This window comes from Strix uralensis, chromosome 6 (genome assembly GCF_047716275.1).
Source record: "Strix uralensis isolate ZFMK-TIS-50842 chromosome 6, bStrUra1, whole genome shotgun sequence".
Taxonomy (NCBI): domain Eukaryota; kingdom Metazoa; phylum Chordata; class Aves; order Strigiformes; family Strigidae; genus Strix; species Strix uralensis.
This window is the reverse complement of record NC_133977.1, coordinates 31,522,869-31,540,903: the sequence shown is the minus strand read 5'-3', so window position 1 is coordinate 31,540,903 and position 18,035 is coordinate 31,522,869. Positions and strand designations below refer to the sequence as shown.

Here is an 18,035-nt window from a genome sequence, read left to right as displayed (position 1 = left end):
CAGGGTATCCAAATAGGACCTCACAAGACTTTCTAAAGGAGAACCCATTTTAAAATTTTGACCCCAGGCAGCAATGAACTTCGCAAAATATTTAAGGGTCACTTCAACATAAAAAGGTATGGGGACCAGTGTTGCTAAAGACTATTGCTAGCAGGTATTAAGAGATGCACATTCACATAATTAATGAAGACTAACAAAACAATTAATTATTAAACATTAAGTGTTTTTATTTTAGAGAAGCTGCTGGAATTGCTAAAGGCCTGGAATAATTAGAACTGAATTATTATTATTATTGTTTGTACAGTAGTGGTGCCCAACTGTGATAATCCTTAAATTCTTACACTGGACCTCACTGAACCAGCCGCTATATATAACAGTCCCTGTACAGAATTTCTAATGCATTATTCCAGTACCAGTGATATAGGTAAATTTGATTATTTTAACTGAGCACATCAGTACACTGGTACTTTAAGCACCATTTTGTGGTTTAACTTCCTCTCAGCTTCCTCCACCTGAACAACCAGTTTAATTAGGTCACTCTAGCCTATTAGCAGTTAGATTCCCAACTTTTGAAAAGTTTAGTACTATTATGAAATATTTTAATGTAATCAAGTATAAGTTCTACACCACCAAGGAAATACTTCCATCAATATTACAGATAGATTTTTCTCAATCCTTTCTATTTTGTGCTTGAAAAAAGCATTGGTGTTTTACTGGGTTTTTTAATGGAAAGAGCATGTAGCCAGAGGGGAAAGCACCTGGCACCTGATAATGCCTCAAGATGTCTAATTTACAAGACATTTTAGTTGTTCACATAAAACCGTAAAGCTGCTGGGGTTTGTCAATACTCTAGCTTGTTACCAATTTTATTGTTTTCATGTACTAGACAGACTATATTTGTACTCTATTCTTCAATCAAAATATGGAGCTAGGCAGTGATGTAAAAAGGTAAGAAAGTACTCAAGGCAGCAGCAGGGCATGCAATCCCAATCCCCTGTGCTTTTGAGCAGCATTCCTGGTGCCACTGAAAATCACTTTGTGAAGCCAGAGATGGAGTCTAATACAGGCACATTTTGGAGCAGCTTCCACGTGTTTACAGATCACAATGAATTCAGAAAAAACACCCTCACGTCCTTGCATTTCTGACTCTGAAGCAGACTTCGAACATGGGCAAACAGGGTGAACTTTTTATCCTTCGTTTCACTTCAGAAGCTGATGAAAGCAGAGCGCCCGTGTATTTAAGAGCTATTTGCTCTCTTTTGTCAGATCTGGTCACTGTGGTAGTGAAAGCTGGGAAAGGACAAAGTCGCATTCTTCCATCCTAACAGATTTTGGCAGGGAGCAGTGCTGAAGAATGAAGCCATTCATTTCCCCCTTCCCAGTTCTCATTCTAGAAAGATTTCTCTTTTTCTCTAAAAGAGCACAGATAGCTAGGTAAATATTTCCCTATGAAAGAAATCAATCAAGATTGATTGATTGCAAGTATAGAATTACATAAAGATGACTGTCAGGCCATCTCTGATCCCTGATGGAAAACAGTTAAAGAATTTTAATTAACAAAGCTGAAATGAGCAGTTCACTGGCATTTGACAGTGTCACTTAGGAAGTTCAGGATGCAGCTCTGCCTTCATAAGCAGAAAGCTAACGCTTTCCACCGAAGCATTTTACCAAACCTTTTATGTGCTGTAACTGTTTCTACATAGGTAGGTATCTTATGCACTGGTAAAACTTAAGGGAGATGAGACATGCTGAAATTGTAATCACGCCCTTTCAGAGAGAACACTACAACAATGATGTAAAGTAACAGCAAGCTCCAGGATCTAAACTCATTGCAAGGTTTTAGTCGATATATTGCAATATTGCAGTCTTCAGTCAGAAGATGATGCCATAAACACCTCTTTTACAAATAGTTTAAGAAAGGAAGTGCAGGAGGAGAGCCAATAAGTACATTTTGTAACAAACACCGTAAGTGGAAATTTCTGTTTTTTTCTAAAGCAGCCTTCAAAAGCAGGAAACAAAAGTGCTTTTAATAGTTACTCTTAGGTCACTCTTTTCAGGACTCATTTCCAAACCACCAACTTACATCTCTAATCAGAACTGGGTGTGCTCATTTGGTGCTACTGTAACCTACATGTCTTTGCAATTTGAAGCACACAGAATTTAAAGTATACAGTCTCTAAGACAGTCTCTAATCTTTGTCTACCTTTTTAAACAAACAATCTCAAGTGCCCTCTTGGTAAGCTACATCACAGGCTGAAAAGCTTTATTCAATCTTTTCTACCAGAGGGGAAAACCACTCACGATCTGCTCATGTTTTCATAATACAATTTGCACTTCCTTCTTGAAAGCTGAAGTCTCTTTTACCCAAGGAAAGAATCACATCAGCATACTGTTGATCCGTACATCACATATGTATCAGTTACACTAATGTTCTTGCTCTCTAATCAGGTTACTATCACCCCAGTACCTGTAACCTCTAACATCCAAAGTTACTTGGCACCTCATATGACAACAGCTGGATAACTGACTGTACTGTATGGGCAGCTCTTTGTTAGATTAACTCATTACAGGAGTCTTATCTTGCTTACAGAATCACAGAATCATCTAGGTTGGAAAAGACCTTGAAGATCATCCAGTCCAACCACTAACTTAACATTGACAGATCCCAACTACACCATATCCCTAAGCGCTATGTCGACCCTACTCTTAAACACCTCCAGGGATGGGGACTCTGCCACCACCCTGGGCAGCCCATTCCAACGCCTAACAACCCGTTCTGTAAAGAAATGCTTCCTAATATCTAGTGTAATTAATATATTACTATATATCAGCCATGATTTAAAAACCACTAAGATGCTTTTGCTCCATTCTATCCATTTAATCAATTAAATGTTTTTTCCCCCCTCTGTTTGAACTAAAATGCAGCTCGACAGGCAAAAATATTCTCAAATAAACTGTGTTCATTTGCTTTAGTCTATGCAGAGGCAGTGTTTCGGCACAAGAGGACCTATGGGTTACTGACTAATCTTCTTAGAGACCTGGTAATCTTTGTAATGCACTCACCCAGCAGAGAGGTGCACAAGGCATCCCTGACAACAGCCCTTAAAGGGGACATGAGCCAAACAGCCTGCAGCACCGAGCATACCAAAGCAGCAGCCTTCTGTCACATGGAGCAGGAGAGCCAATGCTCAGGAATGGGCTTAGCCCAAACACTAAACACTTCTCTTGGCACCTAGTTCATTTTACCCTTGAGGGAGCAAGAAAAAATCATAGCTGCTTCAGTGAAAGTTAGATAAATGGTCAGGCCTCCCTGCAAGGGAGGGTAGCACAGAGATAACACTGCCAGGTGTTTTACTCTCTCTGCTTTTTCAAAATGCAATAAAGCACCTAAAGCTTTAACACTAGGGGAAGCATAGTAAGGGAAATCTAAATTCTGAATTGTTTAAAACTCATTAAAAATAGAAGAATATCCTGCATGGTGCAGTTGTCTGACAACCAGTGAATCTATGAAAGTTCACTGTTGCTATAAGGGAGCATCCTGTACTCTCCATCTCTCCTGGCAACACTACTTATTTTCAGTACGGCTCTGGCATTTCTTTGACCCCTTCCATGAACCTATTTTACTTACTATTTAGCAACTTAAATAACAAAACCCCCCAAAAACCCAACACCTTAACAAAAAGTTCAAAGCAAAAAGGGCAAAAAATTTTTTGTTTGCTGGTTTGTACGCTACCTTGGTTCACTGAAACATGCAGCGATTCCTGGAGGTGACAGAGAAGAGGGAAGCCAGGGAAGGATGAGCAAAGATGAGCGAGGGAAAAAGAGACCTTCACCCTGTTCAGGGCACTAAAGCTTGTACTTTGGCTCAGCTGCCTGTAGAAATGCAGGCTGACTTGCTCAAAGAGATTTAGGAGATCCCTAAATCAAACCACATCACTTCTCTCTATGTAAGCACACAGAGCACTAACACCTACTTCAGAGAGCACCTAAAAACTGGTTACTTAACAGGAGGGACAGATCACCAGCAAACTTGACTCAAAACAAAATGGCAAAACAACCTTCTGGGAGGGTTACCAAAGGCAGCTGAAAAACACCAGGAAAGCAGCTCACTCCCTCAAAAAAGAGGGTGAACTACACAACACCATACAGTTAGTAACCCACAGATAAAGACAATTGAGGGACATTTCAAGCATTTATGACTCTTATTCCTATTGATTTCAGAAAATTTCAACAGGCCGCAGTCTGCATACATGCACATGCACCTCTGCCCCCATCTTTATCTCACTGCCCTGTCACACACAGGTTTATAGATAACAAAGCATTTGTATTTCCTTTACTATTCCCCAATATTACTCATATTCTTAAAAATCTTGCAAACAGCCCAAGGTAAGTGGAAGACTTTTCAGAATGGTCTGAACAAAACTCAGCAACTCTGCCAGGAGCAACGAAGCCCAAGTACCTGTACGTTTATGTTTATGTTGGGACCCTCAGTTGACACAGGGCTGCTGCACTCTGTCTCCAGCTGTTTCAGCTTTAGGAACCTGTCTTCAAATGCTGAAAAAGACAGAAAAGATATCATCTTCCTAATGTCACTGTGGAGTTATTTGACTTGCAACTTGCATTATTCCTGAACACTAATTACCTGGTTTTAAAGTTGTGGAAAAAAGCAGAGGGATGGGTAAAGCTACTTGCTCAACCTTCAATGCAACCTTCAAGCCTCCAGACTGAATGTACCTGATCACAACACTGCACTCCTACAAGTTCATTTACCTAGCCACCCTCACAGTGGAGCAAGCAGCGAGAGTTAATTGCTCAGATGGCTGCACTTCACTGTATTTGTGGCTAAAGTGTGATCCCATGAAGAACTGTGACTTTTCCCTTGTACCCCTGTCCTTGGAAATATTCTGCTTCCAGCCGAAAGGGGGAAGAGTTGATCGACTTTGTTGTCCCAGTGATGGGGAAAACTGTCCTTATGCATATAATCTAAGGGACCTTTCTAAAACACTTCTGGATTTTTATAAGGAAACAACCCCATAACAACATCATCACTTAACTTTGACACCCCACACGATCACAGCAGGGAAAAATCTGCAAGTTTGCTTACGGTCAGAGCCTGCTTTTTCAGCAACAGTTTCCTTTGTGCCAGGATGAGGGCAACTAACAGCCTCTTCTGAATCTCCTGTTGCCACGCCAACAACTTGACGGCCTACAGCATCATCAACACAAGTTTCTGGCAACTCCGTGCTGTCTAGCAAATCAACAAGAGGTATGCTGCAAAGGCAGAAAGATGGGCAGAGAATCATGTTACCACTCTTCTTGTAACAAGAAAAAGCTTTAACACACACACAGACACACAGACACACTCTCTCTCTCTTTTTTCAAGCTGTCTCCTGGTAACCAGACACATTCTGTAAAAACTGCTTCAGGTAACTAATAGACATTGGGTTTCAACGAGTTTGGGGGGGCAAAAGAAAAAAAACCCCAAACATTCCATGCCTGTAGAAGTGACTTTATAACAGAACAGGTCCACATTGCCTGCTGCTTCATCACTTAGTAGTGGAAAAAGTGAAGAGAGAAGGAGGGGAGTTTTTATCCATTAAACACACTTTTTTGGAACAAACATCTGAAGTTTTTCTAACAAACTCAAGATAGGCTTTAGGATTTTTACACAAGAAAAGTCAGGGGGAGGGAAGTTGGTACTGTTCACAAAAAGCCATCTGTACGGCACTTCACCCAACACTAATAAGCAGAACAGAGGGCAGAAGGGCATGCTGCACAGGCCTGCACTGACACTACGTTATGGTTAGGCATACCTGTAAGTAGTTTCAGTTTTATTAACTTGGGCAGAGACATGAATGAAACCTTAGCAGTCACAACATTTTAAGTGAACCACTGCATGTACTCTGGACCCCGTTAAGATTACTTGTTTCAACTCCTTTGTTTTCTAATGGAAGTGTCTCTTTATTTTGTCCTACCATCTGTATTTATAAGGAAAATAGAAAAACAATTACAAAACAAAAAGTTGTATTATGATGCTTATGTTGTGCAAACAGTAAGGAATCTCACCCGTCTCTTCAAAGTTCAGGAACAGCTAAAGCTATCCTAACAGCAAACTGCAACAACTACAGAAACAACTGCTGCAGAACATGATGGTTAATCAGACAATCTGCGCACAAACCTGCAGTTTGATTGTCGTCCATTTCCATCAACAACCACACACAGTTTTGTTGTTCTTAAACCAGTATTGCCATCTATCACTTTTGAAAGTCCTGTCCCAAATATGAGAACAATGATACCAAGCAAGTACCCACCACAACAGAACTTACCCTTATGCACGGACAGAAACACTTCCTACTCGACAGTTTAGACCAGCTTCTCCCATACTGCTACTGGGTTAATGCCCCTTGCCTCCCTCCGGCCCAAACATCCAAAAGAATTCTTCCAATGGTAAATATATACCTCTGAAATGCATCACTGTTTTAGTGATAATAATGTATGAATCACCTTAATACAATTAACTGCCGTGAGACAAACTGAGGTCACTTGCTTGATTCTCTTAAAGAAGCAGAGTAAGAAGCTACTAGCAAAGCAAATAATAGGAAACATTTCAACCTGCTGTACAGCCTGTGTACCACTAATGGGAAATGGCAAGCAGTAGGTAGTCTTGCAAAGAAGGAGTGATGGATACAGAGAATTTCAATTATTAGTAATAGGCAGGAATAGATGATCTTCCAAATAAGGCAACAAAGAAAGTGAGACTGAATCCCATACCTTACTATCAGAGGATGCCTATGCCTGAGAGTGAAAATGTTTTATAATCTTCAGATGAAGCCAACACTCTCCTTCCTATTTTCTGACAGTTTTCTGTAAATAGCCTCCCAAATATTTGACAACCAGTATAGGAGTTCAGATTTTTCCTGCAGCACAGAGAGGTGCTGATGCCATGACATGTTGAAGGAACTAGGTATAAGCTCCTATGAACTCTACATAAGAGAGGTGATGTAGAGCACCAGTAACGCTTCTTTGCACTGAATCTTCTAATACTGTTCTTAGCATTGCAGCACAGTGGAGAGAAAATGAGTGAAAAATGAAATTTATCTTCATTAGAGGATTGCTAGGATAATTACACTAGCCTTTTTTACTCCCTATGACAACTGCAGTAACATTTACTAGATAGACAAGAGAGTTGATTCAAAAACCTGCCCGCTAGAGATATAAGGGCAGTCTTGAAATCTGGTGGCATACCCAAATAGTGTTGCTCCAATGTCTAGTCTACTACTTACATTAAGGTGATAAAAGTTTGTAGAAAACCTTATTGCTGTTGGTGCCACAGGATGGAGGACTGGCTGAGGTAGCAAGGACAACTGGGGTGAGTCCCTGCAGCTTCACCCAGGCCTGCATCACAGCAGGGTCTCAGGAAACGAAATTAATTTTAGGCAGACTCAAGAGAAGCCTCCTAAGCTAAGATTCAAGTAGGAATTGACCCCATTTTGCCTTCAGACCCACTGAAACACCTACTCAGTCATCGTGAGATAGGCAGTCACAAGAGGAAAGTCATATTAAAGAGACCCTCAACAGGCACAAAAGACGAGTTCCCCAAAGAGCATTAAACTGTTCAAGGCCACCCAGATTCTTCACCCTTATCAGCGCACCAGCAGGAAGTCTACCATGCAAGCTTCACAAATGGCCAGACTATGGAAGTAAAAAGCACAAGATACTATTTTCATCACTGCACAAGATTTCTGACTTCTTTTACAAAGCACTGATGAACTCTCACACCAATCATAAGGGAAATAATAAAAGGCTTTCCAGGAAAAGTAGGACTTCTGTGACAGTCAGTGTGCAGTACTCAAGAATAAAATGTGCATTAGCTTTCCATGTTACTGTATTTACCCACATACAAAGGGATATTTGAACTTGGCATAACAGTAAGCGTCAGGCTTTATGTCTTCAGAATCAACTTCTATCAGCATATTTTAAGAAATATTCTCAGGGAAAAGCTGATAAATGATACCAGGAGTTCAAGCCATACAAATAATTATAAGAATAATCAAAGGGCTTTTGTGCATGGAAAGGTTTGTCAACCCACTAATAAATCACACAGAAGTTGTTACGTGCTCAGAGAACTCTCACAGTTAAGCCAGTTAACTACTGCATTATTTCTTCTTTTTGCCTGACAAATATAGGGATATTAGTATGTACCATACAGCATACAATGCATAATGTGTCTGAGAAAGCTGTCAGTTACAAAGGGTATGATTTTTTTTTTAAATTTCCTAGTTGAAAAGCAAAACAATACTTCATTCTAGTTTGTGAAATACAATCTGCAAAACACAGTAACTATTCAAGTCTGCTGCAAAAGAGAATTATTTTGCAAGTAATCTGATACAGCATGGAGCATCACACAAGCTAATTTATTTTTTCAAACTGTTAGGGACACAGAATAGTTTCTCACACTGACTCTGCAAAGTAGTAGAACAGTATGAAATTCAGGCCTGTCACCTTTTCATGTTTTTTTTTTTTTCCTAAACAAAACCACAAAATATTCAGGAAAAAAGAACTTCCTTTTCCTTTTAAAGCGAGGAAATCTAAAGAAAAAATCCTGGGGATGTATGATCCTACAAATGGAGATGGTTCACGCACATTCAGTTTCTAATGAAGAAGGCCGAGTTCTCACATTGCAAGACTTCTGCTGTCTCCCATTTGTTTGAAGAGAATTTCCAAATTACATAGTGTAATACATGCAAGTCAACAACTACAGGAAAGGGAAAAAAAAACACCCTTAGGAAAAGGTGCTGGCTGCAGAGGAGATTAAGCAAAGAGCTGTCACCACCATACTGTTTAGAAAGACATCCATGTGTTTCCTCAATGCTATTCCTAGAGCACATGACCTGTTCCTGCAAAAAGGCAGCTAGATGTTACTGGTACTAGTATGGTACAATTTCTCCATCTGTATTGAGAGCTGTCACTTACCCTAGTGGAAACCAGGATAATAATTCTCCTTAAACCAATGAAGTCACACTAAAATAAGCACAGAGCAAAATCGACCCTTAGGACGTATGCAAGATTCAAAGCCACATGGCAAAAGCATGCAACATATACTATACTGAAACAAATCAATTCTAAAGTTAGATGGATTTCAGGCGATCAGGGTTGCTTCGTCTATCCTGAATTTGAACTAGTTCTGCTGTCATGCAAAAAAATCTACTACAGAAACTTTAGCCACAGCTTTAATTACCAAACTTGCAGTTAATCCCAGGGCAGTTTTATGACAGTTGGCAGGACGCAGACACCTGGGACACCCAGCGCTCTACTCAGCACTGGTGAAACACCCCTGGGGTGCTGTGCCAAGTTCTGGGCTCCCCAGGACAAGAGAGATGTGGACATAGCGGAGGGAGTGCAGCAAATGGCCATGAAGACGATAAAGGATCTGGAGCATCTGACACAGGAGAAGAGGCTGAGCAAGCTGGGACTGTTCAGCCTGGAGAAGAGAAAACTCAGGAGAGGCTTGTAAAAACCTGGTGGGGGGAGTAAAGAAAACAGCCGGGCTCTTCTCATGGGAGCCCAGAGACAGGACAAGAGGCAATGAGCACAAAATAAAATACAGGAGATTCTACTTGCCACTACATAAGCGCAGCTGAACTTAAAACTCTGCAGTAAAACAGTGACTTGTTATTGCAACAACGTTCTTGCATTTTAAATACAAAACCATCCCAAATTCCTCCACTCAAATTAGTGGTTTCTTCTCCCTCATCTAACAGAAAATACACAGTATTTTCAAGTTAAAACACCTGTTTTCATCTGTATATTCTTATGCAACTTTATAAATACTAAAGAAACAAATAGGTTTGCTTCACTCCAGACGCTGACAACATCCACTTTGCAAAATCTAAAACTAAAAATAGCACAACAGATTGATCTAATCACCTCTGTAGATCCCACAGATCTTTAACACATAGCTTGCATTTATTTTTTTTTTTTCCAGCAGAGTTGTAAAATAGATACTCATATTCCATTAGCAATCTTTTTCCTCCTGTCAGATGCAAGAGTGAGGAGGCCAAAGTATCTCAGGCAATATTAAGTTTTGTCCTGGCTGAGACTTTCTTGGTTCTTCAGGGCTGGATATCTGAAACAATGTTTTTATATTTCTGGGCTCTGTGGCAATTTAAAACTTATTCAAACAATTTGAAAAATCATTCAAACACCTTTATCCTAAAAGCCAAATACAAGCGAATTTTAGAAGTACTCTACCATAACTCTTCATCTTTTTTTTTTTTTTAAATAGGAAAAGAATATTGCAATTTAAAAGCAGCTAACTTCAGAAAGCATGTGAAAACACAGTACGTTCAAGGGTAAAGGTACTTCTTTACACTGTTAAAGGGCCCCAAGAATACCAATGAGCCATGAAGCTGGAGTCTTAACCTCTGACTTAACAATTAACCTCATGAATCATATGGTAGGACTGGTGTTTGTCAGGAAATATTTGTTTCAACTGCAGCAAAAAAGAAAGAAAATTTTCGAGAAAGCAAAAAAAAAAAAAAAATTACTCTTTGCCTTTTCAGGAGTTCTGATGATTTTATTCTTAAAGAATTAAAATAATTCTATTCCATTTCCAAACAATATTTTTCAGAAGAGGGCTTGTTAAAAAAAAAGGTTAGCTTTCAGATCAACCATCTATCTTAGATATTTTTAAGTAATCATGGTTCAAAAGGAGGGGCAGTTTTGAAATCACATTATAACCCACTAGTTGCTTGTGTAGTTTTTTCACAAATGTGACTTCCTGAATGGCTCTCAAAGTTAAACCCAGCTAAAAAAATATGTCAGTCATTAAGAAAAACGTTAACACAATTAAAAAGAAATATATATACTCTTTTTAATGTAAGAACAAAGGGTGGCTTCTGTTCTATATGTTATTTTTCCTTTAAAGACTAAATACCAACAGTACAATACACAGAGCCTTCGTAATAAAAGCTTTTTTCCCCCCTCTATAGTCAGTTTTGGGTCCGTTGTCCTTATCTGAGACAGCTCAAAATGTAATTTTCCAGCCTCAGCCAGAAAGCAGCCTCAAGCTCCAGAAAGGCCCGGGTCTCAGAGACTGGTCATGGTGGTTTGGACAGCATAGGCACCAGCACCGCTATGCATTCCCGCATTCTTCACATTGCGCTCATGGACAAAAGCGGTGTACTGTCCGTCCGCAGCGCGGGTCCTCGGCGGGGCCCACGCCTCCCACAGGCTTCCACCACGTTGACAGCGGTCGGCAGCGTCAAAGGGCCTGGATTATTGGGGGGCGGGAGGGGGCACAATTAGTAAACAGGTACGGATGAGAAAGGGGGTGGTAAAGTAAAGCAAAGGTAAAGACAAGAAGATTGATATGAAAAAGGAAAAAGGGCATTGCTGGAGGGTAAATACTGAAGGAAAGAGGCATGCGAGTATACGTGTACATGACGACACTGTCAAATAAACCCCTTTTCTGCTCAGTATCATTTTTTGCAGAAGTCTGAAATGACAATTTAAGCGATCTCATTACCAAATGAAAAGCACTTCATATTTCAAAGCACTTCACAAAATGAGCAAGAACCATGCGCGTTTTACAGATGGAAGAAAATAAGTGATGGAGGAACAGATCTCCCAGGTATACAGTGCATTTTATTTGCAGGAAGCTGAAAGGGTTTAAGTGGCAGCTCTAAATGTACACCTGAAACAAGCATCTATAAGCAACACCAGTTTTAAAAATCACTGGAAAATGTAGATTCCAATACAAGTTAAAAAAAAGGAGAAGAAAATAGAAACTCAGAAAAATGAGCATTACCGTGCAGGAGCAAACAGTAGAGCACACACAGATCATTCACAATTTAGGTCACTAAGAGACTAAATACTACTGAAGAAGCTGACTGTAGCTATAGTTGATGAACATAAGAAACATGGTTGGAAAAAGAACCATTTTAAAAAAGGTCACAATACAAACTAAGACCTTTCTTTCTAATTTTGTATATGAAGGCATAATGGTTCGTAAATTTTAAATTGTGAATTTCTACAATGAAAACCACAGAAATGCACAGTTATGGTTAGTCTATAGCCCAGCTGGAATAAAGTCCTCAAAAAGCTAGAAAGAGGAGCAGGGGAGAACACTCATTGCTTTAAACAGTGTTTTGAAAAATATTTTTAGGCAGAAGCCCTTAGCTAGAAAACTGTAAGGCTTTAGGCACAAGCAATTCCAAAGCAGCAGGGATAAGCAATTTACTGAAACAGCTGAATTTTAAAAGACTTAAAAAAATGGACAGTGATCTGTTAACTGTTGTCTGTGCTGTACTAGGATCCTTCACTGATATGTTTTAGGAGAGGCTGATGCAAGATACAGTCAGATATCAAAAAAGTGCTTGGAAAAAAGCGCACTCTCAAACTACTCAAGCAAGGGAATTCCTAAAACAAATGTATTCCTTCATTTAATTCTCTATTTAATGACCTAAATCTGAACAGAGTGAAAAACATTGTTGCTGTTCATCTAGAGGGGTCCTGGACAGCCCCAGCTCAAATTCCACCTTCTCATGGCCCAGAAAGCCCGGTTTAACACTCCCAGCCAAGCAGCCAGTTCATGAGTTGGACAATCACAAGTGTTAAGGGAGAGAAGCAGAAAAACATGCAGGATTCACAACAGCAGTAAGTGATTAATGCAATGGGATAGTCCTCCTTTAGAAAAGAGAGAGGATTTATATAAAGGTCACCCATGGGTAAATTCAGAGTTTTTGTTTTTTGTGAAATATGCTGAGGAAGTGACCCATGAATACTGAAGGCTCCAATCCTCAACAGTTCATTACATTATTTTCCCATTTCTCTAATTTAAGCAGTTAAGTGAAAGCTACCTCCACTAGCAAAAAAAAAAATCCCATACATATTCCACAATAAGGAAAACAATTACTAAACCTTTGTCTCCTGTCCTGTCTTAGCACAGAAACAGCTTCTTGAGAAAAGGCTGAAGTTAAGAGAGACACTGATTGTGTTTTAGGCTTCCCAGCCTTACAGCTAATATTCCAGACTGTTTTCAGACCACGTAGACCAGTACAGTTTTCCGTTACTGACAATTTTACAGGAATAGAGCAAAGAAAAAAGAAATAAAAACACTAAAATCCTTCCTATCTGGCAAAGCACTTTCTAAAATCTGGCACAATTGCTGTTGGCAGCTGCAGCATTAACATTTTAAATTAAAGGAAACATTGACATTAGGAAGGGCAAGGTAGCCAATACAGGCATCTGCCAAGCAGAGTACAGCAACTCATGAGGTCGGGACCTTACTTCTAAACCCCTTCAATCTAACCATCTACAAAATCCCCAGTCCGAAAGATTTTGGTGTTCTCAACAATCCTTGGCAAACTCTCTCTAAAAGAAGACTATTTTTCTGACAGAAAGCAAAGATAATTCATGCAGAAACAGGCCAATTAAAGACAGTAGCAGCTGAAAAGAGATCTTGTTAGCAGCATCGAGATATCAAGACTTGAAGGCACATTAGCCAAGTCACAGCCCCCGCAATAAATACGTATGTTCTGGCAATTACATTAACCTAACCCCAGTTCCCATCTAGGAAACCAGAATGTAGCTCAACTGCTGACTCAGCTCCAAACCGTTGACTTCTTCCTACAGCTGGATTTGCCCTTTATTACAGGCAGTACTGTTTTCAGTGAACACATTAAAACCTCTTTGCCAGAAGACAACTGCCTTCAATAATAATGATATGTCTCTAAGAAACATAACACATACACAGTATAAGCATTACACCCTCAATTAAAACGCACCAATTGCCAAGAAGCTTGTTTTCCTTATGGCATACTGTTTTGGGTTACATGCAGGTATATTTTATATTCACTCCCACTCTTCTATAGAAAGGCTACATACTGCGGCAGCTGGCACGTAAGCTTAGATTCCCTGACAATGTTTAGACAACCAGGCTCAAATTCTTAATCCTAAAACAGGTGTACCAAGATCAAAACTGAAACAGATTGGCTACAAAGTCCTCTCTGCTTCTCAGCAAAAGCAGTGGGATCTCAATAAGCAACAGAAGCCTTGAAAATACTAGCAAGAATGCTAGCACGAATCAGATCCCAAGAAGAGCTGTTTGGAGCAAGAGTCAAAGATTTCTGTGAAAGGAAATGCCTATTTCTAGCACTCATCTTCCAATTAAACCAAAAGAATAAAAATAAAACCATACTGAGAATGCTGAAGAATAAAGAAACCACCACCTTTCACCCACCACCACGGAAGGAATCGAGCGATCAACAGGATCTCACCATAGACAAGCACAGATTTCAGATACTAGACAAATTGAGGGCAAAAGAAAGAAAAATAGCATTGATCATATGTTCTGATTGAAACTTCAGTAAAATGCAACACATAAAGCAGAATTACCATCCCCCTTATAATCCAAAATCCACAGTATTAGAAGTCTTTAATCAGTAAGATTTACAAAATTAAAGTACATTGGTCACTGCGCTGTTAAAAACAGATATTATCTACTTTTAAGAGATTCTGAAGTAAAGTAGGTTCATATGCCCGACAATGGGAGGAGGACCTTTCCCTTGAGGGCTGAAACTGCTTAGGATAAGAGCTTTTGTGTGTGTCACTCCATTCCATTGCTGCTACTCCTGGAGAGTCTTGCAGAAACCAGAATTTCTTGCAGAAAACTCCTAGGATAAGCCATACTGCTTCTGAATGCACAAGAAGCTGAAAAAGTTAAGACGATGTGTGCAGAAATACTAGGTTGATATATGTCAGTTTTGGTTTTGAAATAGCTTTGCAATATAGAATTACTTTAAGAAAAGATAAATTATATGTACATTTATCTTCAAACAAATCATCCTCATTTTGAGATGCATCCAATCCATAAAACAAATACTCTGATTACATGAAATCAAAGCTCTTATCTTCAGCTTGTGTCATTTTCCTCAAGCTCCCATTCTATCCAAGAAAATGAGAAACATCAGCTTGCCCATTTCAAAAGGTTCAAAAGATGATTCACAAGGATACTGATTTACAAGGTTCTGCATTTTGTTAGGGATCAAGGTAAGTCCTTGGGCCCCATGATATCAAGCAAAGGGTTACAAGGAGTATTATGGCAAATGAGGAGGACCTAGCTCTCTCCAAGACTTGAAAATGCTGTTCCTGATTTAATAATTTCTTTAGCCCCTCAAGAAATTTTCTTTCAGTTGGCAGTGACTAAGCCTGTTGTCCTCACCTCCCCACACTACATTCACAGCAACAAATCAGCTGCATCACCACTAACTTGACTGTCAACTTATGTTAAAGATAGAAAGATGACAGCTTATTTAAGTGCAGATAAAGAAATAGCCACTTAAATCATGCATAAGCAAGCAAAATTTATTTCCCAGCAAAGTAGAACATACCACTTCCTGTCTTGCTGGCTGGCTCCTGGGCTCCTTGGGAGGTTTTCTATTTCCACTAAGACTGGGGCAGAAGGAACCGCTGTTAGGACAGGTAGGTTTGGCTTTGCATTCCAGCTCTTTGGACACAGAATATACACAAGTTATTATATATATTATACATAATGTGATGACACATTACACATAGCAAAACGTATCACCACTTCTCCTTAGGTGCAAAGCTAAAGCAAAGCTCTTGTCTTCTGTTACATCCACAGCACCGGATACAGAGATGCCCAGTCTTTTCCAGTACTGCACGCAGTACTGGGATCATAATGAATCCAAGGTTGCTCAAATACTCCAGTAAAAAGCTATGGCCTGCTGTGTCCTTTCTAAATTCATGCAGTAATGCTTTCCTTCTGTAAGGAACTTTGCAATAATAACCGGCACCTTTGGGTTGCAGACCTTTGGACTGCCATTTGAAACAGAACTGCTCCTGAAAAAAACAACTCCTTTTACACAGAAGGCAAAGGGCTGGGCAGAGCAGCAATCTTTCTATCAGCAGAGATTGAGTATTTTAGTGTTAAAACAAACCTTAATCCCATTTTTACCAATATGTGACCCGGTCTGTCACACTCTGCATCTGAAATGCTCCAGAAAGTGAGACAGGGTCTTTCCAAACTCCAAGTCCTGTTCTTTGATAATCAGAAGGAGGGTTACTTTACACTAATGTCCATTTTCAGTGAAACAAGGTATTCTGTGTATAAATACTGAGGGGACAGGTGTCTCCGATTTCCTTCTCAGAAAACACTGAATTTTTGCTAACAAGGTATTCTTTAAGTCCCAGGTGCATTCCCCTCTTTCAGAGAAAAAAATATTGTAACCAGGAATCAACACAGGTGCTGATGAACTGCACCCCCTTTTTTTTAATGTTACTTAGCATATAGAATTAATATGCTTTGACTAATAACAACTCTGACACAGAGGTACTTTGTATACCTATGAAAATTGGCATCTATAAATAGCATAGTTTTCTATAGTACTTCCTTACTCCAGCTAAATTAATCAATTATCTTGCTTCTAAATTAGTAGTCATTTCTTGGCATGAAATTTAGCAGTTAACTGTAACTTTCAATTAGTCAATCACTGGGTTTTAAGAATGAATAACAAAATCCTCAAATCTGTTGAAATACATGAAAACTGCCTTTAAAAAGAATGAGAGTCCTTACTTGTGATCCATTAGTTTGGTTGATAACAGCATTGTTTGCAGTACTGAAAGACAAGAATTTAAATCAGCATCAGATCAAGAAACAATTTTTGCAGGGGGGCAGCACTACAAGGAATTTTGGAAAGAAACACAAAGTCTAACAAAGATCTTTCCAGAGTACTTAACTGTTCTTAAAATAAAACTTTAAAACTTATGTTTTAAGTCAGCTGCCTCATTCTATGTAACTAAGGGTATCACATTATTTATTTGTTCAAGCTGTAGTTTAGTTGTAATTCATCTGGTTTTACCTCTTCCTTTCCTAAACCAGTTTGATTTAGAAAGTCTTCCTGATTCAGCAGTAAGGTGGGGCACTTTTAAAGCAAAACCAATACAGTTTTAGTTAAATGCCCAGGAAAATGTGACATTGTTGAAAGCTAACCTACATTCTGTAGATACCATGTTTGTTCCATAACTAGGACTCTCCTGATTTGAAGTTTCACATCACAAAATTTATCAGAAAAATTTATGAGTTTCTTCTGCATACAACCTCTAATGGACTGAATTACTGCTTCAGAGTTAAAAGCAGCCATTCAAAATTATGTGCACAGCAGCTCAGCACAGCATTATTAATAATTTTATATTATTAAATATTTATTATAGTTAATAAATTAAATAAGACCCATATCCCTATTCCTGATGATTTCTGAATTTGCTAGAGACACTTCACATTTTCAAGAGACTTAAAAGCATGAACAACCTGCACAACAATGATGCATTATAAATCTCGTGCAAAGCAGATTTTTTTCCCAGACTTCTAATTTTTTAAAAAATGGTTCCACTCTCCTACAATCCATTAACCTTTTGATTTACAGTCTGGACAATAGCTATCCAACCTGGCAAGCTGACAATTCAAATAGATTTCTGTATCTACTTCAGTGATTCTTTAGAATTATTTTACTTAAATAACCATAATGTCAAGACCAAACAAGCTGTTCCTTGCCTGTTTCCCAACTTCACACCTTCTCTATTGAGAGAATGTGGAGGTTACCATAGAATAGTGCACATTTAAGAGAAATATTAAGGAATGCCTTCCGGGTAGCACATTCCCCTGTGCTGAGATAACACTAAAGAATGGAACAACATACATCTTTCATGATGCATTTCAATTAGCAACACTCAAGTGTAGAGTTTCGAAAATGGCATAGATTGCTCTGAAGACTAACATAACAGTGCCACACCCAGGCGCAGATCAGAAGACCGTCGTCTTATCAGAACAAGAAACTGCTTATGAAGTTTCTCTTCCCACTCTCAGAATGACCTGAGTAGCATGAAACTCGGAGAAGAGCATGACAACACAGCATGACGAGAGTACTAATTAATCAGACAGTCACATTTTGCATGCAGAGGATCTTTAAGAACTTTAATGACACACAGTTTTCAAAAGTACTTTCCCATTTTAT

At 39.1% G+C, this 18,035-nt stretch overlaps 1 protein-coding gene across 9 annotated transcripts in view; it reads right to left on the bottom strand.

The window, feature by feature from the left end:
• Positions 1-18,035, bottom strand: part of EPB41L5 (erythrocyte membrane protein band 4.1 like 5) — a 61,388-nt gene that overhangs the window by 11,591 nt on the left and 31,762 nt on the right. For 6 of the 9 annotated variants that reach the window (XR_012629506.1, XM_074873549.1, XM_074873552.1 and 3 more), the window contains exons 15-18: positions 16,598-16,640; positions 15,393-15,508; positions 5,105-5,271; positions 4,460-4,554 (exon numbers count right to left, since the gene is read on the bottom strand). Coding sequence is in view for 8 of the 9 variants with exons in the window: in XM_074873549.1 (XP_074729650.1) it covers positions 4,460-4,554; positions 5,105-5,271; positions 15,393-15,508; positions 16,598-16,640 (421 nt within the window). In the remaining variant the exon portion in view is untranslated. Of the gene's footprint in view, positions 1-4,459; positions 4,555-5,104; positions 5,272-10,555; positions 11,273-13,266; positions 14,305-15,392; positions 15,509-16,597; positions 16,641-18,035 lie in introns of those variants that run through there. The other 3 variants (XM_074873553.1, XM_074873557.1, XM_074873558.1) reach the window with 3 other exon arrangements.